Source organism: Harmonia axyridis, chromosome 1, assembly GCF_914767665.1.
Source record: "Harmonia axyridis chromosome 1, icHarAxyr1.1, whole genome shotgun sequence".
NCBI classification, from domain to species: Eukaryota; Metazoa; Arthropoda; class Insecta; order Coleoptera; family Coccinellidae; genus Harmonia; species Harmonia axyridis.
This window is the reverse complement of record NC_059501.1, coordinates 17,776,920-17,803,114: the sequence shown is the minus strand read 5'-3', so window position 1 is coordinate 17,803,114 and position 26,195 is coordinate 17,776,920. Positions and strand designations below refer to the sequence as shown.

Below are 26,195 nucleotides of genomic sequence, written 5' to 3'. Positions count from 1 at the left end.
CAAAGATTATTTCGTAAGGTGCATACTCAGCATACCCGAAAATTAAATGTTTGGGCGGGTATTTATGGAAATCACATAAGCGGCCCTTTTTTTATACCCAGTAATCTCACTGGCCAAATTTTTTTAGATATTTCAGAGATCCCTATTTATTCACACCTCGTGCAAGTATTGCAGAATGCAGAAGACCATCAAGCAATCATTTTCCAACAAGAGGGCGCACCACCTCATTTTGTCAGTTCTTAGATGAAAATTCTCAGAGGAAATTCCTCTGAGTGAAAATTTTACTCACGCCTGGATTGAAAGAAGGAGACATCACTTGATCTGGCTCCAGTGGCCTTTTTTTATGGGTCACTTTTTTTTTGATACATTAATAATTTTAGTATTTAGAATACAATAAAGATAATGTTTATTATCTGATTTTTAGCACTTTACCGCGTATACTACTCTAGACTCTAGGGATAGATAAATATATCGTATAGATAAAAGTGATCAAGAATGTTCACTTGATGCTGATGAAATTGATCATTTAAATTTTTGGGTGCATTAAAATGCACTATATTCATATTTAACAATATTTATTGTATCATGAATATGAAGCGAATGAAAACGGAATCTTATTCTGATGAGTGATAACATCCATAATTAAATGACACTAAGTAGTAGAGCTCATTCTGCACTTGCACTACAAGATGCAAATGCGGTATTATAGGCGGTTAAAGCAGAAGAAGCTACCAATCGTAGGCATCATAAACCCCTTCCTTTGTCAAAGGTGACCATACGATCAGAAATTTCAAAGCGAGGAATTATCGGCTATTACTTTTTTTTATGATAATAGAGGCTTTAACGAAAGAACATGGTTCCAGCAGAATGAAATTTACCCCACACACGTCTATTGTATTTCTGCCAAGAGCTCATCAAATCTTTCTATTTAAATTTATCTCCAGAAGAGGTGGCATTCATCAGGGCCGGCGTTAGGGGTGAAACTGTGAAGCGCCTCTATTGAGGGGCGGCAATTGGGTCCAATTTGCTGGCCCCCTTTTCATATTTCATCCTCGATTCTTAAAAACAACATAAGGTTGTCCGCTCCGCTGCTTTTGTCAATATTCTCTTCAATAAATATCTCTAAACCTAAATCTCTAGCCCCATTGAAAGAGGGATAAAATCATTAAGACATAAAGACGAAAAACAATACTACGCTTTGGTGATTATATGAGGGGGTCATCTTGTTATTGATGCTTTTTCAGCAGGGACGCCGAAAAATTCTTTGCTTCTAGCGCCAAAATAACTCGCACTGGCCTTGGGTTATTAGTATAACAATCTTACATAGCTGGATTTTTTCAGTTTTTTCCAGGAAAATCATTAGGCAGTTTTTCACACATTTACATATTAAAGCAAAATAAGAATTTGCTGAATAACTTTGTACCTTACAAAGCTGGAGATGAATAATCTGCTTGTGTACCTATTTATTTACTAATTTTATACTTTATGATTCCCTACATTTTTATCCATTTCAAATAATAACGCTCATTCAGAAACTCTCCATAAATTTTGATTTCAAATGTAGAATCAAATCAATGTTCTTTCTTAAACTATAAGTTGTTGAAATATTTATGGGGAATCTTTCATGCGCCATTCACTGAATTGTACATCAACTAATTTCAATAGGTTCCTATAGAGCAGGAAATGTTTTTAAAAAAATGCAACTCTGTAAATAAATGTTTATTTGGAAACAAATGGTAAATCTCTGAATTATTTACAAATAATTGAATATTGACATCAGAATGAACATTATACCCATCGAATTGAACAATTATTAAGGTCAGCTTTTTTCTGCAGTTGTTTTTTTGAATTCATTCGCAATATTTCTGATTGTAGGTACCATTTCCTTCAGTTTCTGTCGTACATTTTCTTCTTCTGATCCACCACTCAGCATTAAACTAACATAATCTGCAATGAAGAATTAAATAAATTTTTATTATCAACAAAAATATTACCAGATGCATTTCTGTACTGAAAATAGAGGAAAACGAGTGCTGAAAATCTTTCAAATCCCTTATTTACTTATTTTGAGCTGTATTTAAGGAATTTGATACGGGCAATATACAATGCTGATATGTCTGAATCACAAAATCATAAGGGGAATTTTTTTCAAAATTCACTTGAAATATCTAACAAAATAGTGACTTAATCATTATGAATGATGAGTACGGTATTTACATAGAAACAATTGGGGCATCGAGAAGTTGTGATAAAATTGCAATTTTCCAGTTGCATAGAATTTGAGGATCAACAATATTTCAATTGACCATATTTATGGAAGACCTAGATAGATTTTGTAATTAACGTAATTGATCTTGATATTTGAGATTCAAACCTACCCCGAAAATTTTATATATTCAAGGGGAAAAATTAAGTTGCATTTCATACAACCTTAAGTCTCAAAAATAGGGCAGGATCAGCAAAAGAGCCTAGTGTAATAACTGGTTAAATTTTTGTTTTAGTTTGAAAAAATGGATTACCATGATAAGAATTAAGTTCTCCCATATGTTCTACTGTCAGATATTGCTTCAAGTAACGCAAAATTTGTTGCAAATGTCTTCCACTAGCATGTAACATACACTGGGTAGCAGTTGTGAAGATCACCAATACAGCCAAATGTAAAACCAGTGCCAAATCATCACATTTATTCAATTGCTCCAACAATTCATGTTTGTGGTTCAGAACTATAAGCCTGTCTTTCTTCTTGTCAATTTTCTTGAGGATCATACTGCAAGCACCTAGGGCTTCATCAATAGAACCCATAAATTCATCTATATTCCCTGAAGATAAAGATTTTATTAAAGGAAGAAGTGGATTACGGACATCTGGTGGTAATTCATTCACAAACTTCATTCTTTGATCATTATTGATCAGGTTGACGCTCAAATTATTTTCTTGGGCAAGGTAATTAAGAATCTCATTGACAATATCTGTACATATAGATTTCAGTAAATATTTATACAAATGATTCTGTACATCGGATGGAAATAATTTTATGCCCTTTTCAAATAATCTTACATCTCCAATAAGGTTGTTCAATTTTTGTTGTAATTCATTGTGTGTATGCCTTCTGTTTGCAGTCTGATCAACGACTGTTTTAGCATAGATATTCTCTGCAATTTTCAAAGCATCATTGTTCAATCTTACTAAAATATATTCTACTATTGATTCAATTATGAGGTCCAATCCAGCATCAACAACAATGTTTTCAATACAATTGGAAATATCACCTTTAGATAATATTTCTAATATTTGTTTCTTTTCAGAGTTATCCACAATAGTCGTATCCTGATTTGTTGTGTTACCCTTTGCTTTCTTGGTGGATCTTGTTTTAGTTTCCCTACCTTGGGTACCGCCACCAGATTTACCTCCTGCAGCTTTTTTCCTTCTTTCTTCTCTCTTATCTACTTTTTCCTCAAAATCATCCACTTTTTCAGATTTCTGTTGAGCTCCTGTCAAAAGCTTCATTTTATACTCTTGGTACAAACCTGATTCAACACATTTTTTAGCATTTTCTTCTGCTACTTGTTTACAAAGTTCCATTAATTTATCAATGAAAGCCAAGCTGATGATGAAACTGTCAATAACTATTATTTGTTGCTTTCTTTGTGGTGTCATTACATATTCTAACAATGATGAAATATCCTTCTCATTAAATACAGAAGGCAAAATTGATGGAACATCTGTGAATGATTTACTACTTATGCAATCTTCTACTTCATCCAGTAATCTGTCTAATAAGTCACTTGAGATCAAGCATGAGTTTAAAAATATAATTTTCTCTGAATTAAACTGTTTTTTAACATATGACTGATAATCAAATACTCCAAGTCTTTTGAGAGTATCATACTCCAAATATGAATTTTGAGTAAAAAAGTTGTTGACCCAGTCATGCTGAAAATAAGAATATGGGACATAAATTCAACTGTCAATATTACTGTTAAATTTTAAATTTCATCTCAAATAAATCATAACAAATGTTGTTGAAATGATAATCAACTTATGTACATACCACCGACTTAGAATGTATATCTGGAATATACTGAGCACCAACTAAACGGCTTGTTAATAATCCACATCCCATAGCTTGATCAAATAGACTAAAGAATAACTTCTCGGTAACATCAATATGATTCAAGATAGATGCGACAGGAGTGGGTTTAGTGAGTCCAAAAATAGCACCTCTTATCTTAGCAACATTTCTTGCTAAAAAGAATTCTGTGAAAAAAACTTTGGGATCACTTTTATCTTGCTTCCCAATCAATGATTTGTTCAAATTTTTCTCTAAGATCTGTTGCAAAAATTCCCCAGGTAGATCATAATGCATTGATAAATCATTTACATTTATTTGACCCTGAGCAGTCAATTTTTCATTGATTTCAATAACTATCTTGTTGATATAAGTAGAATCAATCAGCTGTCCCACAATAAAGTTCAAATTTTTTTGATGTTTGAGTAATGCATTCAGATGGTTATTTACATGAGCTAGATCGACGCCAATGATTTTCGCTAAATCTACAATATCAATTCTTCCCCCACTGGCATAAATCTCATCTTGCATATCTCTTAGTAGCTGGTCAGGTGTTAAACATTCTTTCCCATCTGATGAGAAAATCAAATCTATCATTTTTTTTTCTCTCAACCATGATATTATTTCAATGCAATTTCTTTCGGACAACCTTCAATATAAACATAATGGTTATAAGAAGTGATATATTGCTTAGTCATGAAAATCAAACCTTTGAGTAGCACTGCCAAGTTGAACTTTTTGAAAATCAGCTGCTAAGCGTTTGACTTCGTCCCAGTCAGTCATTTTCAATTAATTTCAAATTGTCCACTAGAGTATTTAAATATGTATAATAGTAGGTACACCAAATTGTCTCTCCAAGATAATTCAAATTACCCAAAATTATTTAAACATATGGTTATAAATAATTGATACTGTCAACATATAAACGTCATATATTTTGAATAGATCAAATTATGTGTCAAAATGCTAGGATTTGTTCGTTCTATCTGTCAACCAGAGAATATAAAGACTTTTATTTTATACTCAGTGGTCCATCGAACTGCTGATTAACATAACAGGAAGATCAAAATACTAGTTCTTTTGGGAGTAACATCAAGATTAATTAAGTACATAGAAATACAACACTCCTTTATAAGGTCCCCAAGTAGGTGTTTGACGCCGTCTCTACGTTGCTATCAGTATTATCAAACATGAGGATATTATAGAAACCTACTTTATCAACATGAGAATGGCGTTTGGCGCCAAATTCAATTTAGTTTTTTTTATAAAGCTCGGATGGAAATACTTTTCCAATAAAAGATATGTGTACGATTATTTTAGATTTATACGAATTCTTATTTCACTCAGAACCTTAAATAACACAACGCGTCGATTAAAATCGCAGGCATAGATGCAAATCAGCATAAAAAAGACTTGAGGTATACCAGGAAGGTTATCATGAATAGTTTCCTTCAAGTCTCAATTGAAATAGAATGTTGCCTTTTTTTCAAATAAGAAAAATAAAGAACTTTTGTATAAAACTGAAAGTATCTTAGTCACATACCCAAAATTGAAAAAGGAGTTCCTCACCTGTCCTTTCATCAAGAAAAAATAAAAAGTTTACTCATACATAAATGATTTCTATTGATATTTCAACCAAAGCAAACAAAAGTAAAAAAATACAAACGAATATAAAATACAATTACATATATATAAAGAAATATCTTTAGATATCCAAGAATATTTGCTACTATGTTGACTAGTGTCAATTAGAATATATGGAATCTCAAACTTGTTGAAGAACTCAAATTACAAATCTGAATAGCTATTGGTAGAAAAGATTAACTTTAATTATCGATTTGATATTATTGTAAATAGAATTGAGTTAAAAATAATAACTCTACCTTCAGTAAAATACTTAGAGTTTGTATAACAATTCAAATAATATTATAAAATAAATAAATGTAATAAAAATATATAAGAACATAAGGGACTGAACAGGAATGAAGTTTAGTTCACACTACTCAAAAGAGGCACGAATTTGCCTTTGTTGTCGTCAATCTTCGCTAAAAGAGGAACTAAAAGAAGAATAAAAATATTTCAATTCATATTCTGCGCGTTTTTTTCGAAAATATTTTTGGCCTGCACCTGTTTCAGATCAATCAAATCCTTGATAAGAATTGATTGAAAATTTGGAATCTATTCCGCTCTTTTCCTATTTAAAGTTCCTAATCGGTCTTTCTGGGTATCCTGCACTCAACATCAGCTGAATTGGACTGCCATATGGTCTGATATGAATTCCTCCAATTCTTAACCACATGTGCAATAAAGAGTGTCACCAACGTAAGTTAATTATTTCCCTTCTAATTAATTTCATTCATAAAGGTTGGACAGGTAAAAGTTGCCCACATTCGCTATTTCTATGTTATGAGGAAATAGAAAATCAAGTAAATCCTCACCTCTATCATTAGTGTCTGTGCTTTCCCATACCATGTGGTGCATGTTCCGATCGCCTAGAATCAGTTATTTCTTCTCCTTGTAGATCAAGGATTTGCTCTGAAGACATATCATATGTTTGCCTCCTAGGAGATTGGTCGTCTGCTGGGCTGTTCAGCGTTTACGCTGCCAAAATCCCCTTCTTTATCTTACATACTTGGTCCATCTTGATTCCCAGCTAGTAGCTAGGGAAATACAATCATGAAGATAAAAATGAAATATTCTTTCAAAAAAAATTCTTTTTTTTTTTTTTTAATTTTCTCATTCCATTCACAAGATATTGTCTAGTTTCTTATAAGAATGGTAAAATATACTTCAGTGTTTATCTGCTTCAATATATCAATTTATAACTGTGTTCAAAAAAAATTCTAACCTGTGAAGCGATGAGTTTCATTCTTCCATCCACTGAGATGCTGAACATTCGAGTGCACTTTCCTTTGGTTTTATTGGCCTTCATTCTGAATACAAGAGCATCTGAAAGTTTATTGAGATTATAAAATTTTGAATATGCTCCCATCGTGCAATTTTCTTTTGCCCATTCAAGGTAAAATGAAAGTCTTTACACAAGGTTGTTCCTCAAAAAGCCTTTAAATGAATATGGAGCGTCAAATAAAGAAACAACCTCCTTATTATCAACAAAGAAGCCAAAATATTCACAATCAATATTGTCAAGCAAAATTAAGCAAACATTTTTTTCTTCCAAAAGCAGCCTGATTGTTTGTTTGCCCCCTGGTCGCAAATGGTTACCATTTCTTTTAAACATTTTCTAATCAATTTTTTCATCATATTTTTGAGGAAATTTATAGGGCTTTCACTGAAAATAAAGGTAAGTTGTTGCTTGAATTGCCAATGCAATCCCTTTAAGAAAAAACATTGGCATAGTCAACCAACTCACCTTTTCTTTCAGTCTCATTGTGCTTTAGTCCCAAATTATGACAATTTGATCAAACTTTACATTTGTTGCAAGTGAAATTTCATCAAAAATAAGAGCGTAAATTTTATCTTGAGGAAATTTCATCAAAGATTAGAGCGCAAATTTTATCTTGAGAAAATTCCATTAGAATTACAGTTTTCGTAAGTCACCGAAAAATATGATCATTTACAACAAGTTAATTTTGCAAGTAACCTCCATAATGTTCTAGTAGTGGCAAACAAAAGAATTTGTAAAAAAGGAGATATTCTTTTGTGCTTGCTTTGAATAAAGCAAAAGAAAGGATATTCTTGTCTATTACAAATTTTCTGGCATTTGGCTTCAGTCGTTGATTATACAGGTGCATTCTAATAAAATTGCAGTTGGCTTCATCAACGCATTTCATGAATTATTGAAACCTTATAGATTGAACAATTTCTGAACAGAATCGAACCTTTGTTGAAAAGACTTTAACTCTTGTTGCGTCTGGTACAATTGCTCCCTGCATTTGAGTAGCATTTTATAAAGACTTAGTTCTCTTTGGGACAATTGACTTCTTTTTGCGTTTCTAAGGATCGAGTCCTGTTTACCTGGAAAAAACAAATGTGAAGTGTGATTTACCAACAAAATAAGATTTCCATTATATTTATACAGATTCAGAAGAAAAAAGTGCTTTCTTCCCAAAGAAAGTTCTCGACTCAAAACCTTATACCATATTTGAAATTGCAAATTGAATTATGTGAAATTTATGGTACTCACCTGAATAAACCTTTCTTTTCCTTGTCTCCTTCAATAGAGTAAATGGTTCGTGTTTACAGTAATCATGAAAATTCATTTCAACTGAAAGGAATTGAATTTAATTATTTATGAAAAAATAATAACTTATGAAAGGATCCTTTCATTATATTGTCTTAAAATATACTTCAACTTATATTCATCCACATATACATATGTATGTATATGTGGATGAATATAAGTTGAAGTATATTTTAAGACAATATAATGAAAGGATATTATTTCTGCTGCAATGTTGCAGCAGAAATAATATTGAATGGTATTATGCACTTACTTCCTTGGGATATTGGTTCCATAACATTCTGCAATCCTCTGGATTGTGATATTTGTATGGTATTACTTTTGGAAGTTGATGGTTGATTCAGAAAATCATGATCAACTTTTGGGATACCTTCAGAAAAATTGTGAAATCACGAATTTATTTGTATTAGATATAAAAAATGTATAAATATTTATATTTTAATGAAAATTTTTTTCATTATTATTGCAATTAAAAAAATTTATGTCATCAATGCATCGTTAGGAATTTGTACTTACTTTCTTTAGTTTTAGGTTCCATAATACTCAGAGCTCCTTCAGGTGGTGATTGGTTGCAATTGATTTCAGATGATGGTTTGTTCACTGAAAAATCAAATAAAATAAAATCAAAAGAATGTGATGAAGTTTTCAAATTGAAGCAGTAAAAGGTATATGTTACTTGAAACATAATTAGATGTATATCAAACATAATATTATAATTCCATGAAAAATTTCAATACAAATGAATTATTTTGTCTGATATTAGGCTTACCTGAGACACCGAGTGTTGGAACAGAATGTATTAGAAGCCCTCTTTTTGATGACACTTTATAATGGTCTTCAAAGTGTGCATCACATACATAGTATCTTCGATGAATTACCTCAGCAGGTAATATTTGCCAATCCTTTGGCTTGACAATCTCGAGCCACGATTTAAAAACATTTGGATTGTTTATAGGAAACCGATGTCTTTTGCTGAGAACATCATTACATCCATGTACGCAACATTTATTCAATCTTCCCATTTCTCACAATAAACCTTGAAAAGCAAAAAATACGTGTTTCCACTCGATATTTGAATAACAAGACAAAATAAAACAAAACCTTAACAAAACACTGCCGGTGATGATTGTAGGTTAGACTTTTTGTTTACTTTGAGTTTGACTATGAACTACCCTAAGCGAAAAAAATATCTTTGGAACTACCGTAGTGAAAAGGACAAAGATAACCGAACTTCTGTCTCTTTCAATAATCAAAACAAATTTAATCTGCCACTAGTAAAACATCTTTGGATCATCATTAGACTCTTTAAATTGGCTGCTAGCAAACACCAAAAATGTTTTATTATAGAATAAAATAGAAATTTATTAGGCTGTATAACAGCTAAGACACTATTAAGGCCCAAAATATTATTTTTGGTCATTCTCGGATGTATTTTTCAAAGTATTATTGTTTAATTTTCAATTTTAATTATCATTTTTCTTAATTAATTATTTACGATTCACCAAGTCAGAGGCTTGTCCTGATGAAATTGAAGATTTTTTAACCTTCTATTACATTTCTCTTATTTGAAGTTGATCCTAAATATTAATTTTATCTGAGATAAAAACTATTTATATTGTTCATCATATTTTCTCATAAATAACCATGAAATCCATTCTACCTACACTTGAAAACGGATACTGTAGAGGGCGCAGCCTACTTTTGAATCGGGAAGAGCCAAGCAACCAACGTTATTTAAAAACGCTATATAATATTATACAGAGTGGTCCAACGAAAACTTAACACCTCGATTTTCCGAAATTTAAAATAAAAATGTGGAAAATCGTTCGTGCCCGTCGAATCAGAAATTGACGGGTCCGAGCGATTTTCCACATATTCATTTTAAAGCCGGAAAATCGAGGTCTTAAGTTTTCGTTGGACCACACTCTTTATAATTCGTTTAAAGTGGAAATAGTTTTAGACAGACGAACTAACATTTCAATTTAGAAATTAATTTTTCAATCAATAAGTAGATGCCCTCCACCAGATATCGAACATAATATAATTTTATTATATTTCGATTCGAAACTGAATCAAATTTATATAGATTTTCAATGAAAATGCTCCTAAATTTCATGTAGAACACTGCACAAACTCTAATGCATTAAGCACTTCATAAAAACTAATATGAATTCATCATAATTTGCAAAAAAGAATGAATTCATCATACTTTGCAAAAAAGAAAATCATAGACTTTATTTAAAACACTTTCAAATACCAAACAAGAGAGTATATAACATATAAGTGAAAAGGCACACCTCGAGAAATGAAAAACACACCAAACTGTGTAAATAAATTATTTATCAAAAATTTCGTTTCTTAGAATACTGGCAGCATTGTTCACTTAGTATTTTTGGGATTCAAATTTTTTCTTCTCACTGAAGAATAATTCCGTTGTTTGTGCAAACTATAATTGTAAGGGGATAGCATCTAGTTATTATTTTAATAATAATTAAGGAATAATTATATTCTTATTCATAAAAGAACATGTACGGAATGGAAATTCATGATAAAATGATCACTGCGTTCAGCGACGACATACGGTCGTTATTGAAAAAAATAAAATAAGCGCGATAATTTGAAATGTTTTGTATAGGAAATATTTTTTCTACACGCGTATGCTTTCAACCCATTTCCTGCATGCAGAATCACTTTTCCACAAAGTGCGGAAAAACGCCTTAAATAGAAAATGAGCAAGGAGTCCTTAGAACTCATAATATATAAATATACTATACAACTATACTTGATCAATTGTCGTTTTACTTTTACACTAATCAAACTGCACAGATGTAAATTCAAAAAAATGTAACTGGCCAGGAAGAAAAGTTCTCCATGATAGGCTATTTTCATTTCATTTTTCATATAGAAAACGTTTGCATCTTTGTTCAGGAGTTTTACCTCTCAGCAATGGACTATTCACTTATTCTAACCAAACTTTGAAAATTGTTGGCTCTTTCTCTACTATTGGAAATCGATGATCTTAATTATATCTATTTTCACATTTAGGAACACATCATTGTGAAGTACAAATCTCTGACGAAGAACGAGGTAAACTACGTTCGCCAAGTTCATCACAAAAAATCCCATAAAGTAAACAAAAAATCAGCGATGTGAGAAGTCTCACAAGCCGTCGTCAGGAGAACTAAATTACTATTCCAGATTTTAGTTGGTACCTCAGATTCCTATACTTGACTTGTGTCTCGCAGGCATAAGCACTATCAGCAGATACATAAAATAAAACATCTTGATTTATTAGCCGCAAAACCAGCATTTTCGTGTTCCTGTAAGAATGAGAAGTAGTATGTTACTTTGTTCAAGTTCATTTTAAAAGATATAAGAAACATTTGTTGTCCAACATTTGTTTTTTTGTTATCTATGAAAAATGCACCTGTAGAATTCTCCATTTCAAAATTCTTAGCAATACTAAACTTCCCTCAAAATAATTTGTAATGGACCATTTTGAAAATTTAGATGACAGGATAAAAACTTATACAAAGCCACACTTCTGTTCTGAATGTAACCAAATAATTGACTTTGAAAAACTTTTATAGAGAAAGGATTGATTTTTAATGGTATCGAATTCCTGTAGTTCAAATACTCACCAATTTCATTTCCAACCTTTGAATACAGTTTTCGCAAAAAAGCAAACAGAACAAAACTAAAACTTAGATGTATTTCTTGTTCCATTAGGAGAAATGTAAAGATTCTCCCCTTCTGTTATATTGTACCAGATAGTAATTTTCAATAATTTATGTAAAATAAAATTGTTGCGTAAGAATCCTGAAATAATGAATTGGTAGTATCAAGTGATCAAAGTAATGAATGATTTTAGAAATCAGCATTACAGTTCAGATAATACAATAAAAAATTATTAAACTTTGAGGTAATGTTGAACGTGTAATTAGAACAATTAACATATGGATAGCAATATTGTATTGTATGTATGTAATTATTTGTGCAAATCTACCAATTTTGTGTCACTTTAGGAAAGTCTGAGATACAAAACAGGCATTTCGCCTATAGTATTCACTATTCTTCTCTTGATTGCTTCAATTACATTTAAGAGTTGTGAACAAATTGTACTTCAAGATGTTTGAATAAATTTTGATTTGATTTGAATATGATGTAGATTCAATTCATCTATATAAAATATATCATAATTGATTGAATAATGGGTTTGTGTCCTCATGCCACAAACATAATCCCATTATTCAATCTAAGAACACGAAGAAGACAATATGGCATATAACATAATGATATGTAATGCCTAGATTATAGGAACGTACCAAAAACTATACAGAATATTACCTCTACAACTTGTAAACAGTGTTTTTAATACTCGAAATGGATGATCATGATAGTATCTAAGTCATCATCATCAAACAATTAATATTATAGTTACAATTTGCAAAATATTCCAAAATAAGAGCTCTATAACTTAGTAAAAAAAACTAGGTTAGAAAAGGGAAAGGAAACAAAAAACAAAACAAAACTGATAGATGACAGTTAGACCACAGAATATTAATTACATGTTGCTAAATAGTCACTGGTTGTCCATTTTTCAATTCATAAATTGAATCTCAGATGAAAAAATTTAATTTTTTATGGAGAAAGATGAACCTCATGCTAAATATGTATGTATTTTATTGCGAAAATTTTTGTAAAAAGTAAAGCGCCTCCATTCATCACATCCTGATGGTAGAGGCCAATAAATCTTTAATAACGCTTAAGTAAAATATTCTGTGAACAATACCCAGTATAGCTTTGAAAGTAATTTTAACCTCATTTCGATTTGGGAGCACATGTTACTCATCATAACATAACATAATACTCATCAAATATTAACTATTGGACGTTTTTGATAATCCAATCGTAAGTGTTTAGCGATCAATATTTTCGGCTGAATGACTCACAGGTGAGATTATCGTAGTTCAATTAAACTCCTATGATAATTGCAGTTGACACTGACACATTCTTCACTGTCAATTGTCAGTTGACTCCAAAACGTCAGCTGGTGAGGTGCTAGGTGTATGTGTGTGAGTGAGTGCGAAATAGTGTATTAAAGCTGGACAGAAATGGCGACTCTCTGTCCAGGGATTCAATATGGTTTATCATCACAAAAAAATTTCAGTGAAACTAAAGAACTGATTTTTGTGAAACTAACGGATTCAGCATATCGTGCAATTGAAGAATTCGTGCGAAATAGGGTAAGTTAAATTAATCACTCCATTATTAGCAGATCACTATCCAATCTGTTGTACGTCAGTTAGACAGGTCGCCATATTCAGTAATTTCATTAACCTATTATTTTTGAAAATTTCGCTTTAATCATCAAAGAATTAGCACAAATTGGGAATCGAGAATTGAAGTATGTACTTTTCAGATTCTGTTTTTCTATTTTTTGTCGATAAACGGGTTCGCCACGTCAACATATCGTTCAAAAATATTTCGTAATACTGGAAGTGAAAAATTTCGAACTTTTTCGAGTACAGTTCTATTGAGCGGATATAAATCAAGCAATTTTTTTTATTCATCTGCTGAATAAGTGATCATAGTTTCTCTATCATATGGTAGGTGAGACATCAGCTGTTAGTCATAAATTTTTTATTTCCTATGATGAAAAATGTTGCTTGTTTTGTTAAAATTAATGAATTTTGAGTTTCCACTACCGAATTGAGTCAACTTTATTGGTGCCGGTGTATGTTTATCAGTTCATTATGACCATTTGTTCTAATCGACTTAATCATGTTTATTACAACACCTTTTGGAATTTTTTTGTGATATTAATCTTCAGTCAAATTATGTAAGATATAAGTTTAAAGATGTTTATATATATATTCAAATTTCACCAGGAGAAAAAGATTTAACTTTTTCCTTCTCCTATCTATAAATAGTGCTTTGTTGCAAGCCGTATAAATCCAATTGAATATTTTATTTCTGGGTATTTATCCAGGTCATTATTAGGACACCTTTCAAGGTAATACATAACGTTTTTGTTAATTATGCAGCTTAGCCTTCTGTATTATCTAACTCATATAAACTTTTTTGAATCAATATGAAAATTGGGAGGAACATTGAATTGATAGAATCTGCTTTTAGGATAAAGTAATGTAATTGAAGTTCTCTGAGAACTAACATGGTAATCTTGTTGTTTTAAGCTGGTTCATTCCTTCTATATTTCTCCATGCTTATTGATTATTCATTCTTGGTTTCTACAGATGTCAGGTTGTTTACGGAATATATTTATTTCTATATATAGGAAGAAATTATTGAAGTAATCATCTGTTTATAATGACTTTGCAATACATTTCCGTTATTTGTTATTGCAAAGGGTTCTTTACAAATCTGAATCAATTATTTATTTACCTTTTATACCCTTAAAGTAATTTTGAATCTGCAAGAGCTCAGCATGAACCAAGGAAGAAACTATAATGTGCTTTGAGATGATCTTATCTCTTGAAGTTTTCTTGCGATTCTCAGTGTATTCTAGGTACATCCTTCTATTCCTGCCACAGCACAATTCAAATTGCCAATCTTAAAGTAATATGTATTACGATACAATGATTGACTGATTTATAAGTCAATACCTATATGTATATTAATTCCAATTTGTAGTGTATATGATCCCTGATGAGGAAAAAGTAATTGATAACTTGGAAATTTTCCTAGATTTAAATTTCTTTTAATTATTGTAAATTCAAACTGGAAGATGTTACCTCTGTAAAGGGTTTTTGGGTAACCATTTTCATTTTATACTTTTTTCGTAGATCTGATAAGTTACCATGTTTACATTTTTTCCCTGAAATGCAGTTCTGAATGAAATCTTGATTCAAAATTCAAGGCTTTGGAAAATGATTTTGAATACGAAAGATCCTATGTTCATGCAATTTAAATTCTTCGAATGTCGATTCTGGGAAATTCCTTATTTAAAATAATCTTTCTGAATTTTAAGAGCTAGAAAATGTCAATAAACAAGTGTAAGTTACTCTGACAACTTAGGAACTTCAATTGTTCATGACAGACCTCTTGAAATATGAAATAGTTATTTATCGCTTGAATTTGGGATGAGGATTTGGTTGTTGAATATTGATTTGAAGACTTACCTAAAGTTTCCCATACAGTAAAAGATTGAATAAAATATTTTTTGGGTTCGAAATCTTAGAAATTATTCACCACATTCTTCTGAAATTTTGTGTCAACATAACGTGTTCATCGATGAATTGAATTTTATCGGAAACTATCTTCATTGCTCCTTGGCATTAAGGTTCCTCTGACTATTTCCATATACTTACTCAAGTAATCAATAAATATCTTGGTTGAAACGTCATTCACAATGTAACATTGAAATTGATGATTATATATATTCACAGAGGCATGTTTATATCAGATGTGTTATATCAGGTGTCAGTTTGACATCTAAGCATATTTTTTGGAAATAAAAAAATATCTCTCATTATAACGAAATCTCATGTGTCTTATTAAGACTGCCTTTTTGAATGAACTGCTTTCCATAGAAGCTACAGGAAAATGATTTTTTATTTGTGTGGATTTTCAAATGATCTGACAATGCAGATTCATTTTGATTCTTTGTGTAAATGCCTTGATCGATTCTTTCAATTTTTGGAAAAAACTTTCTTTTTTTTTTAAACAGTTACTACAACTGAAAACTTGATCCTTGTTTGATATTTCATATTTTTGTATCTCATCTTCCATTTTAGTCTGAAGAATATCACGATTTCTTTGTGAAATCTTCTCCTCGTCTTCTAATTGCACTTCAGTTTTTATTAGGGTTATTCTCAAAATTGTGTAGACTTCCAAGAGATTCAATACATCCTAGATATACATTACAAGGATAATAATCCACTAACTATATCTCAGCCGATACGTTATTACACTATTATAAGAGTAATTCAAAAATACTGGAAGAGCTTAACTTTGTATGGGGCTATATACAGGGTGTTCCTAAATTGAACGTACAAACGAAAAGGGGAGATTCCTTAAGTGAGTTTAAGAAAAAAAAGTCCCATAAACATGGGGTCGCAAACGTTTCGTTTTCGAGATACAGAGTGTTGAAGTTTGAATTTTTTCAAGTTTTTTTCTCATAGTATCTACACTTCACAAGATATTCAACTGAAATTTGGTATAGATATTACATTTGAGAGTTCTCACCACGTGACATGGCAATTTCGATAGAAGATCTACAGGGTGATATTTTTTCTGGAACACTGCCACCTGTTCGTCTGTAGAACTTTTTTTTGGTGAGCGACTGTTAATTTGAAAAAATGTATATACTCATACCAAATTTCATTATAACCGAATGAAAATTGCAGAGGTTGAGGTTGTTCTAAGGATGTGTGGACACACAGCATAACAAAATGACTCATAACCAAAAAGTTGAATCCTGCAACACCACAACACTAATTCATAGTTATGTAATGTATGATCGATTTTGTGGCTACAATGGGTGTCTTTCCAAAATGATTACTGATTTCGTTTGTTCAAGTGAAGTCTGCTCTAACTCTTCTTCCTAGTCGACTGCCATGGTCATCACCATGGCAGATTGCGCTTATGAGCTGAGTGTTGAAGCACGTTTTAAACTGACAAAATTTGGAAAGAGCTGATTACTTAGATCATGATCCTTGGCATGAGCAGCTCCCACCCCTACTCCTTTTTTCACATTTGCTCGAGATCATCTTGAGGAGTTCTAGGGGCGCTGGATCTTGGCTTGTTGTGATGGGAGTTAGCCCTAGCTGGCTTCTTTCCTAACCCCAGTTGGCGAGGACTATTAACCTTCAACTAAGTGTGAACCTGGTGGTATCTTGGCATGGTTGCTGCACCATAGCCTTTTGGTTTGGAGCAGACGAGCAAGTTGCAATTGGGCATTAGCGACATACAAGTAACATGCGAAGAAACAACGGATCTATGTCTTCTCCTACTATTATGAAGTGCTTATATCTTTGGCTCTTTGGAATTGCTGTCCTGTGACAATAAGGCAGTCAGAAGTTTCCATTGGAAAGTAATATTCCCCGGATATATTAGACCTACGTAGCTGCGGTTTTGTTCAAATTTTAGCAAATTTTATCTACCTTGGAAAAAGGTATGATGTGATTTCGTGCGAAATCATTTTTCTCCGTCCCGGTGAGTTGGCCCTTCGCTTCGGATATATGTGTGGCCAATCTTCTCGGCAGCCGAGAAGGTGCTTCACGACGACCCAAAAGTGCTTTACTTTTGGCAACTGTGATTGCAAAATTTTCACCATTTTTGTAGTGAATTTCAATAATTTCATTTCATTGTGGAAGCAATTATCTTCAATTTTTAGTGCTGGTCAGCCAGGCCGTGTGCCATTGATCGAAACAAGTTAGTGTCCGAGGGAGCAACGTCTGAAGAATACGGCGGGTGGGGTATGACTTCCCATTTCAACGTTTCCAAGTATGTCTTGACCACTTTCGCAACATTGAGTCGAGCATTGTCATGCTGTAAAATAATTTATCATGTTTCTCGTTGTATTGCGGCCGTTTGTGTTTCAATGCTCAAACGCAATAATTGCGTTCGAGAACGATCTCCTGTGATTGTTTCAGTTGGTTTAATAACTCATAATACACTACACCGAGCTGATCCCACCATACTGAGCATGATCTTGGCCGTGAATATTCGGTTTGGCCGACGACGTGGAAGCATGGCCGGGATATCCCCATGATTTTCTGCGCTTGGGATTATCGTAATGAACCCTTTTTTTGACTCCAGTCATAGTGCGGTGCAGAAATCCCTTCCGTCTTTACCTTGCAAGCAGCTTTTCACAAACAAACAAACGCCGTTCAACATCTCTTGGCTTCAACTCGCACGGCACCCAATTTCCTTGTTCCTGAATCATTCTCATGACTTTCAGGCGTTTTGAAATGGCTTGTTGCGTCACTCCCAATGATCCCGCCAAGTCTTGTTGCGTTTGACACGAGTTGTGATCAACCATCTCTCTTACATTGCAATGCTGATCTTCGATGTCAAAATCACCGTTCTTGAAGCGTTGAAACCACTCTAGGCATGTTCTTTCACTAATAGCGACCTCACAATAGAGCATTCGATGAGCCGCAGCTGCAGATTCCTTAATATTAAAGCTGACATATCCAATCGAGAATAACATCTACGATCTATGATATTTATTTCGACTACCAATTATCGCTACAGCCATCTTTTGCAAAACGGCGGAAATAAAGTTGTACACCTTATTATAGCATAGTATAGGGAAAAGATAGTAAGCCAGTGTAGTGCTTTTTTCGATTTTGTTGATGTTGAGCGCCATCTAGTTGTACTCACGTTTTACTCGAATTTTACTGTCAAAAATTGGTCCGTAAAGTGGTGCCCTCTGAAAAAATCGGTGTTATTTTGAAGAACTAAAATATTTGAAATAGAGTGGTCAGAAGATTTCTATATTTTGATATTTTTTCTGCTCTGTAATAAGTATTTACGCCAGTGGCGTGTATTTGTGATAACTTAATAATAACATAAAAATTGTTGGCAATGTCATGCGACCCCTTTTCAACCACGCCACTGAATGAATTATCGTATTATTTCTGCGCCATCTATAGCTCATGATTCAGTGCCATCTATTATCGAGTTACTTCTCCAAATCCAACTACAGTAGCGACCCCTGGTGACTTTTTCCTTGCCGTCAAACGGCGGTTGGCTCACTATCCTTTCCTTATACTATGATTATAGTAAACCAGCATCCAGTACATTTTGATGACTCTGGTTCGTTCAGCATAGACACAAAATATGTACATGATGAAAAGTTATGGGATTGTTTACTTGGCCGTTATATCATAAATTGATGTTATGACGCTTTGGATTCAAATTATGAAATGGTAGACGTATTCGTATATTATGGTAAAGGCGGCCACTCACGAGGCTCCCATAGTCGAGCGTTCGGATAATTTTACAGTCAGGCAGCTCGGGACACGGCCGCATGACTGTAAATCAGAGAATGAACTTGACTACCTGACTGGAATCTCTTCGACGCCTGCTTCCAAACGCTCGAAAAAACGCCTCGTGAGTGGCGGGCATAAGAGATTTCAAATTTTGCGTATCTATGCTATTCAAGGCCATTCCCAAAACAATTAGGAGGCCAAGAAGTAGCGCATCTAAACCATAAAATTTGCAACGTTTTCAACACGTGGCAGGTCCACGCTAGTCCAAAGCCAGCAAAACCTTCGATTCGAGTCGGGACATGAAGTGACGTAAGACCTTCCTCTAGCACACGACAAACGGGCACCTTCCCGAACCCATCCCGCGTTCTACAAAACCTTTTGGCCATAAATAAGAAGACAAAACAAGGCCCGAAATCTGCCAGTTTGGGTTCCGTGTGGCACAGAACGTTACAAAGAGACCTCTTGCCCGCCGCCCCTCTCTCTCCTCACGGCAATTCCGACAAACGAGAAACGGCAGATGTTCGAAAGGTAGAATCGTGGCGCGGAGGACCAACAAACTATAACACCACCTGATGGTTCTAGATGACACGGGAGAGAGATGCAGCAGCAGCGGACATGGGAAGCTGGGAGAGTTGTTGAACTCGGCGACGTTCCAGTTTTTGGGGCTCTTGGACCGCACCTGTCGATTTCTCTGGTTCGTACGCGTCTGTCGCGGCGGCAACAGCGCGCGTTAGCTACCTGTGGGAATTGTGGAGACGGGAAATAGGGTTGTAGACTGGTTCTGTTGGCGGATCGGGGTTTGATTTCGTCGGATTAACTGTCACAAGTATTCGCGATTGCTAGGGTTTTTTTGAATATTGCGAACATTTGGATTGGTTAAAAGGAAAAAACAGTCTTCAAACTCTTCTAAAATATGGAACCCTTATTTTATTTACCCATGTATGACATGTTTCGGCATTCGCCATTCTCAAAAACCATGAGATCTAGAATACAACAATAAAAATAGAAATAAAAAACCAGTAAGTTGCCTGGATAAAACTGTTCTCATGTAACACTAATCAATAACATTGATCGTAACGAAAAAGGGACATTGAAAAATTGTTCTTTCTTCCATTTAACTTACAAATTGGTTCCACGAATCATATAACCAACAAGTGTCATCGAGTAAAATATAAGAAAAATATAAGAAATCGGTCAATAAAATGTAGGATCTTGTAAAAACGAGCAAATATTTGGAATTTTCAAAAATTCAAGTCCATCTACTCCTTCAGCTCAAATAGAATATTACCATGGTGTATGCACTCCTCAAATTTTGAATGCAATGACATTCGACCAAATTGAAAATATTAGTTTTAGTTCGTGGCGGCGCCGCAATGTCATACTTGTCATTTCGAACTTTTTCCGTTGATTTTGATTGGATACATTAATTAAAACCCGATACTGACCAATCAAAATCGATGTGTAACCGAGTATGATCGTGCAAAGTCGTGAAACAAAACACGAAACGTTTACTGGAATGAATTCAAATATTTGAAATAGAGAGAGAGTTTATTGGTATTTCAATTACAAGAATTGCTTCCATAGATCATAACTATAATGAAAGATATACATATATAGGTACTTAATGGCACAAAACTCATAAATAATAAATAACAAGAATCTTAATTTGTTGATAGCGCTACCTACAGTTGACATAACGAAGCTTAACTAATATTCTCAAAATTGGCAAAACAAAAGCTAATCAGTCCATACACCTGGTTTTTGGACATCTAACACATGACAACCTGAAATGACAGACCAAATCACAGAGGAATTGTTCTTTATCTTTTGATTGCGGATGTTTTACACTTCCACATTTTAGGAGAGTACGAAGACAGTTTTTTTCTCTTTATTTGATAACTCTTCGGCATGGGATTCTAAGAATTGGGATTGGTTGTTAAAGTAGATTCAAGGTTTTGAATAACACGGTCAAGAGACTTTTCTTACGAAATTGTTGCTTGTATGGCACGTAGCGCCGACTTGTTGAAAAATTTATAAGACCTAATCTATCCAAAATACTGTGTAATGTCGTTTTTGGAATGACTAATTCCCAAGATCGATAAGTTTTTGTCAACACTACGTGCTACCTCGGCAATATTTCCAGTTGTTCTTGAGTGGCGCAAACGGTTTATATTCTCCACATCACTAATTTATCCCAACAGCTCAAATTTTTGCACCAGTTTTACTATTGCTGGCGAAGAACATGCTTCACGACGACCCAAAAGTTTAGTTTCGCCAACTGTGACTGCAGAATTTTCAGATTCAGACAGCGAGCTATTTTATATGCAAAATCTCATTGCGATCTGTTGTCATGCAAAATTTGGATATTTGTTCAATATGCTTCTTAAATTTTCTGTGGTTTCGATGATGTGATCAGCTTGAAATTGTTATTTCATATCATAAAGTAATAAACATAGATAGGTAAGTAATAGGTAGAGTATACGCAATTTTTACTTGTCTCCAACATGGTTAGGTGAGGTTGTCGAATTGTGATATATTTTCAAATCCACAAATTTACTATATCGTTATGAATGTATATTATATTGAATGAAATAATTATTTGAGTGATTCCCGATTAAATATGCAAATTTGAATATTTGGAATCAGATATTTTTCCTAATTGTCGAATTTATAATAAGCAGAATATTTATTATTTTCTCTATCTACCTGCTGAAATCCAAGGTTTGGCAACTTTTGCTCTCCTAGTGTCATCGGTTGTTTCACGTCGTTTGGCGCGCTTGAAGCTTATTTTCTGAATTTCTGATATATTCAGGTATTTATTCCAATATATTTTGAGTTAATATGGAACCTTGATTGACTATGGTACATAAGAAGTGCGTTCTTTGTGAAGAAACTCGCGAATTGATTGAAATATCGTATCACTGATATGTTTTCATTTCCGCGAGCTTCATGTCAAATTTGATAGTTCATGTTGGGGACAAAATTTGCTTACTGAAAATGACATATGCTCCTCTCAATCTATCTGCTGTTTGTCCTCTGTGCGCTTTCACGGTTTCGAAGAAATGATAATAATATCGATTCGAGTGTATTAAGTAATTCAAAATCGAAACATGTAACTTGTTTAGTGGTACTTAAGTCTTTTACGGCAAGCTATGCACCGGTCTCGATCGACTGGGTAATTTTGTGCGTTGTAGGTACATAATTGAAATATTCTCGAGATTGTAATTATTGCCTTATCCTACGGGTCGTTCTCGCTCGTCTACTTTCGAAAGGAAATCACTGGTCTTGGCCCGAATGTAAGACGACAGTCTTATTTTATATCAACACGTGAAGGACCAGGCAGTAGCCAAATGGAAAAATTGTCACCGGTTAATTTTTCTGACAATAAGTAAACGCCAGCGTGTCTTTTGTCGATACTCTGTAGGAAATTTTAGCGTATACAACTTTTTGTTAAATTTTGTAATAACTGTCGCCCCTCTTAATATTACCCATTCTATCTCAAAAGCTGGTCATAGCAAAGCCAATACTGTTTGACATAATAGTGTACTCGAACTAAGAGTAATGACTAAAAATTGAAAAATTCCACGCACTACTTTTTCAATTATAAGGTGAATTATGATCTAAACGAATTCCATTTTGAAAAATGTTTTACTCACCTCGTATCTAATGATAATAATTTCTATTAAAAACCAGTCTAAAATTATTACACTATAGGTAAGCAATATTTGTCGCGCAAAAGTGTTTCATTCAAGATGTTTCCCTACCAGAAATGTTACTTTGAAGAAATGCCATTTTTCAACTTCGACATCCTATATCTCGAAAACTAGTCATAGGATTGAATTGGACCCATAAATTTTCTTGTTCAGGAGGTCATAGTCCACAACATACGAAAAATTCAGAAAAAATAACCTGTGACAGTTTCTTCCGTTCGAAAGTTATCGTATATGCGATAACAGAAGATCAAATCAAATACTTTGTATACATGTATATAAAAAATGAATACTAGAATGTTCATGTTGAATTTCAGAGGAGCCCTTTGATAAAAAAAAACTACTCATTTATACATAAAATAACCGACAATATTGACATCAATTTTTGAATATTTGGTTCTGAACAAATTCCAAAACGAAGTTAACCTAGAAACCGGTTGTAAAATTTGCGGTGTTTGGCGAAAGCGGGCAAAACTCAAAATTACAATTGCTATCGCAATAGGTTCAACCCCCACAATTTGGGGTTTAAAAATGCACATATAGCTACCTACTTCGACCTTGAAGTAGCAGCTGTACGTGTGAAAGAACCAGTTTTTGTCTGCTTGAGATGAAGTTTAGAAAACCATTCAAATCAAACCAAAACACCAAAGTGGCTTTGTTGAACCTGCATTGTATACAATTTTGGTTTATTATTTTCGAAAATGAACCATTCAAGGAAGATTTTTTTTGAAACCCCCAGAAATTTTCATTGTTTACCTGTTGGAATGTGTAGATTCCAAAATCAAATAAAAAATTCTGCCCGTCCGCCGTATAGAGCTTTCGCATGAAATTTGGTATGAAAATCAATTTCTATTCCGAATTAATCCCTCTATAGCTCAAAAATACGATTTAAATCGAAAAATCAAGGAAACCATATTTAAAAATTCATTTCTCGCTAAATAAACTTCACATGAAATTCATAACTGTGTGGCCACTATGATACTGAATTTTCAAACACAGGTTGTCCAACCCAAATGAAAATGAATCAATCTGGAGTTTTCCGATGAATTCATTTTTGAGTGAATCCTGTATAGTTTATTTATCTTAGCAATGAAATGGCGTCATGAAATTTTCTCCGGCATCATTTATTAGAAAGTATTTTTTTCAAAATTCAACTATAAAATCAACATCAATAGTTGATTATTCTAACATTTCTAATTTTTGAAATTAGTGTTCGATTTCGAGAATCGAGCGAATCACCGTGAAGCGATCCACGAATCGATCCAATTTTTTTATTTCTCCATGAGAGCGAAAGTGCTGGTCAGCCAGGACGTGTGCCATTGATCGAAACAAGTGCCAGTCCGAAGGAGCAACGTCTGGAGAATACGGCAGGTGGGGTGGGACTTCCCATTTCAACGTTTCCAATTATATCTTGACCACTTTCGCATCATGGGGTCTCCAGTCACAATGCGATGCAGAAAAACCCTTTCGTCTTTACCTCGCAAGCAGCTGTTCACAAGCAAACAAACGCCGTTTGGCTTCAACTCGTACGGCAGCCGATTTCCTTGTTTCGCGGTGCTTTCTCGACCCAAGAACTAGCGCGAGTCGGATCAAATTCTCGATTCTCCACTCGGATAATTGATATCCGATTACTCTATTGCATTGTTCTAGATTACGTCTAACCTATCTGCGATTATCGGTCGCTTCTGGCGATAATACGTGGGAAACTCGTCTGATTATCATCCTAATGAGATAGGAAGCGATATCCTGAGATATTCTGGTGGAGAAAGGCGGAATACGGACCCCGTTCACTATCGTCCGATCAGCGTGAGTTCCTAAAAATTACGCTTTGGTTCTCGATACTCAACACGAGATGAGTACCTATTCGAAATACATATTTGCTATTGGATCCTTTTGTTGTCGACGCGTATCGATAAATAAGTTATCTCATGGTTTGTTATCAAACAGTGTTGTTCGAATAGTTTTTGATCTCTGTATTAGGATTTAAGGTTGATATACAGGGTGTTGGTGAATAAGTGCGTAATGACTTCAGGGGTTGATTCTGCATGACAAAATAACGTCTGTTTGCTATTGAATTTTTATTTGCAAATCCTTCCTTAGTTTTTCTCAAAAACTGTTTATTTATATATTGCTCCGAAACCGGTCGAGATATTCAAATAAAATTTGGTGGGTTTAGGAGGTAGTTATTGAAAATTTATTGAGATGCGATAAATAATTTGATTTTTATCAGTGATTGGTATACGGGTGGGTAATGATCGTTTTTTCAGGAAAATATGGTAGGGTGCTGAGAGCTGAAAATCATTTTTGAATTCCTCGTTCAATTTGTGACAAAAAATCTTGCATGTCTCTATATCGAGAAAAACAACTGAAAGTCCATAACAACAGACCGAAATAGCTCAAAATGCGGTTCATATAACATGTGAAATAACCACGTGATGGTTACTGCCAAATTTCAATAGGATCGTGCCATCAGAATCATATAATTTTAAAATTAACGAAACCTTAAAAACACCTGTAAGGTTTTTTAAATTTTGTTTTCTCCAAATGGAACTTTTTAAGAAGGGTCTATACCGATTCAGCGGTCAGTTCAAACATGAGAACTCTTTATTTAACGTAAGTGACCATCAATTTATATGAGGTTTTCACTATTAATCATTTTAAAGAGTTCTTCATTGCGGAAAGTCCTCATTCATTAATTTTTTTGGAATAAAAAAAATTAAGAAGATGAATTTTTTATAAAATATATATATTGAATATATATATGCATAATATATATAACTTTCCGAATAAACATTTCTTTTTTAATGAATTTTCTCATGAAAATATTTCAGAAAAAGTCTTGTCAAAGGCTGAAATTGCGGTTTTTATAAAATTACAAATAAACACGTAAAAACGTATTTCGCATTCATGCTTGTGGTAAAAAAGGCCGGTAAATCAGAGGAACGTTTGAAATTGCTTCACTCGTCCTGAAAAGTAGTGGAGTCACAAAAACGCTGAGGGAAAACTAGAAGTTGAACTTTGGCAGATCACGCAAATGCCACATGGCAAGGTTATGGCATCAGTATTTTAGGATGCGCAAGGTATAATATTCATTGATTACCTCCAAAAGAGCCAGACCATCAACAGCGATTATTGCGATCGTTTAAATTATGAAATCTTCAAAAATACCCCCATTTGAAGAAAAAAAAAGGTGCTGTTTCATCAAGACATTTCGCCGTGTCAAAAATCAATGAAAACAATGGGAAAATTGCTTG

General features: G+C 33.6%; 3 protein-coding genes and 1 long non-coding RNA gene across 6 annotated transcripts in view; 2 read left to right on the top strand and 2 right to left on the bottom strand.

Moving 5' to 3' along the window:
* Positions 1–1,706: 1,706 nt before the first annotated feature.
* Positions 1,707–5,009, bottom strand: LOC123670646 (E3 UFM1-protein ligase 1 homolog). Its single transcript, XM_045604157.1, has 4 exons — positions 4,779–5,009; positions 4,052–4,718; positions 2,520–3,933; positions 1,707–1,947 (listed from the first exon to the last, which is right to left on the bottom strand). The coding sequence occupies exons 1-4, from the start codon at positions 4,850–4,852 to the stop codon at positions 1,820–1,822; spliced, it is 2,283 nt and encodes a 760-aa protein (XP_045460113.1). The 5' UTR covers positions 4,853–5,009; the 3' UTR covers positions 1,707–1,819.
* Positions 5,010–5,216: 207 nt separating this feature from the next.
* On the bottom strand, positions 5,217–12,028 carry LOC123670648. 3 transcript variants are annotated; one of them, XM_045604159.1, is made up of 10 exons: positions 11,912–11,939; positions 11,483–11,590; positions 9,040–9,306; positions 8,787–8,870; positions 8,524–8,640; positions 8,214–8,294; positions 7,909–8,044; positions 6,918–7,018; positions 6,508–6,729; positions 5,217–6,126 (listed from the first exon to the last, which is right to left on the bottom strand). In XM_045604159.1, exons 3-8 carry the CDS (start codon positions 9,290–9,292, stop codon positions 6,988–6,990), a joined length of 702 nt encoding a protein of 233 aa, XP_045460115.1. In that variant the 5' UTR covers positions 9,293–9,306; positions 11,483–11,590; positions 11,912–11,939; the 3' UTR covers positions 5,217–6,126; positions 6,508–6,729; positions 6,918–6,987. The 3 variants fall into 3 exon arrangements, with proteins under 3 accessions (XP_045460115.1, XP_045460117.1, XP_045460116.1); XM_045604161.1 differs by having other exon boundaries at positions 6,508–6,722; XM_045604160.1 differs by lacking the exon at positions 11,483–11,590 and having other exon boundaries at positions 11,912–12,028.
* LOC123670649 lies at positions 8,685–12,428 on the top strand. The gene is made up of 3 exons (XR_006745951.1): positions 8,685–8,935; positions 9,034–9,156; positions 11,316–12,428. It is a non-coding gene; the product is annotated as an uncharacterized LOC123670649 (long non-coding RNA).
* Positions 12,429–13,294: 866 nt separating this feature from the next.
* The window catches only part of LOC123670647 (RNA polymerase II elongation factor Ell), an 86,186-nt gene continuing 73,285 nt past the window's right edge, over positions 13,295–26,195 (top strand). The window contains exon 1 of the mRNA XM_045604158.1: positions 13,295–13,516. Within this exon, the coding sequence (XP_045460114.1) occupies positions 13,385–13,516 (132 nt within the window). The 5' untranslated portion in view covers positions 13,295–13,384. The remainder of the gene's footprint in view (positions 13,517–26,195) is intronic.

Coding starts and splice junctions, on each gene's coding strand:
- LOC123670648 (XM_045604160.1), bottom strand. CDS start 9,292: ATGGGAAGATTGAATAAATGTTGCGTACATGGATGTAATGATGTTCTC. Junction 8,045..8,213: donor GAAAAGAAAGGTTTATTCAG/GTGAGTACCATA, acceptor TGTTTTTTCCAG/GTAAACAGGACTCGATCCTT. Junction 7,019..7,908: donor TTAAAGTCTTTTCAACAAAG/GTTCGATTCTGT, acceptor ATAAACTTTCAG/ATGCTCTTGTATTCAGAATG.
- LOC123670646 (XM_045604157.1), bottom strand. CDS start 4,852: ATGACTGACTGGGACGAAGTCAAACGCTTAGCAGCTGATTTTCAAAAA. Junction 3,934..4,051: donor ATATACATTCTAAGTCGGTG/GTATGTACATAA, acceptor TCTTATTTTCAG/CATGACTGGGTCAACAACTT. Junction 1,948..2,519: donor AGAACTTAATTCTTATCATG/GTAATCCATTTT, acceptor TCTTCATTGCAG/ATTATGTTAGTTTAATGCTG.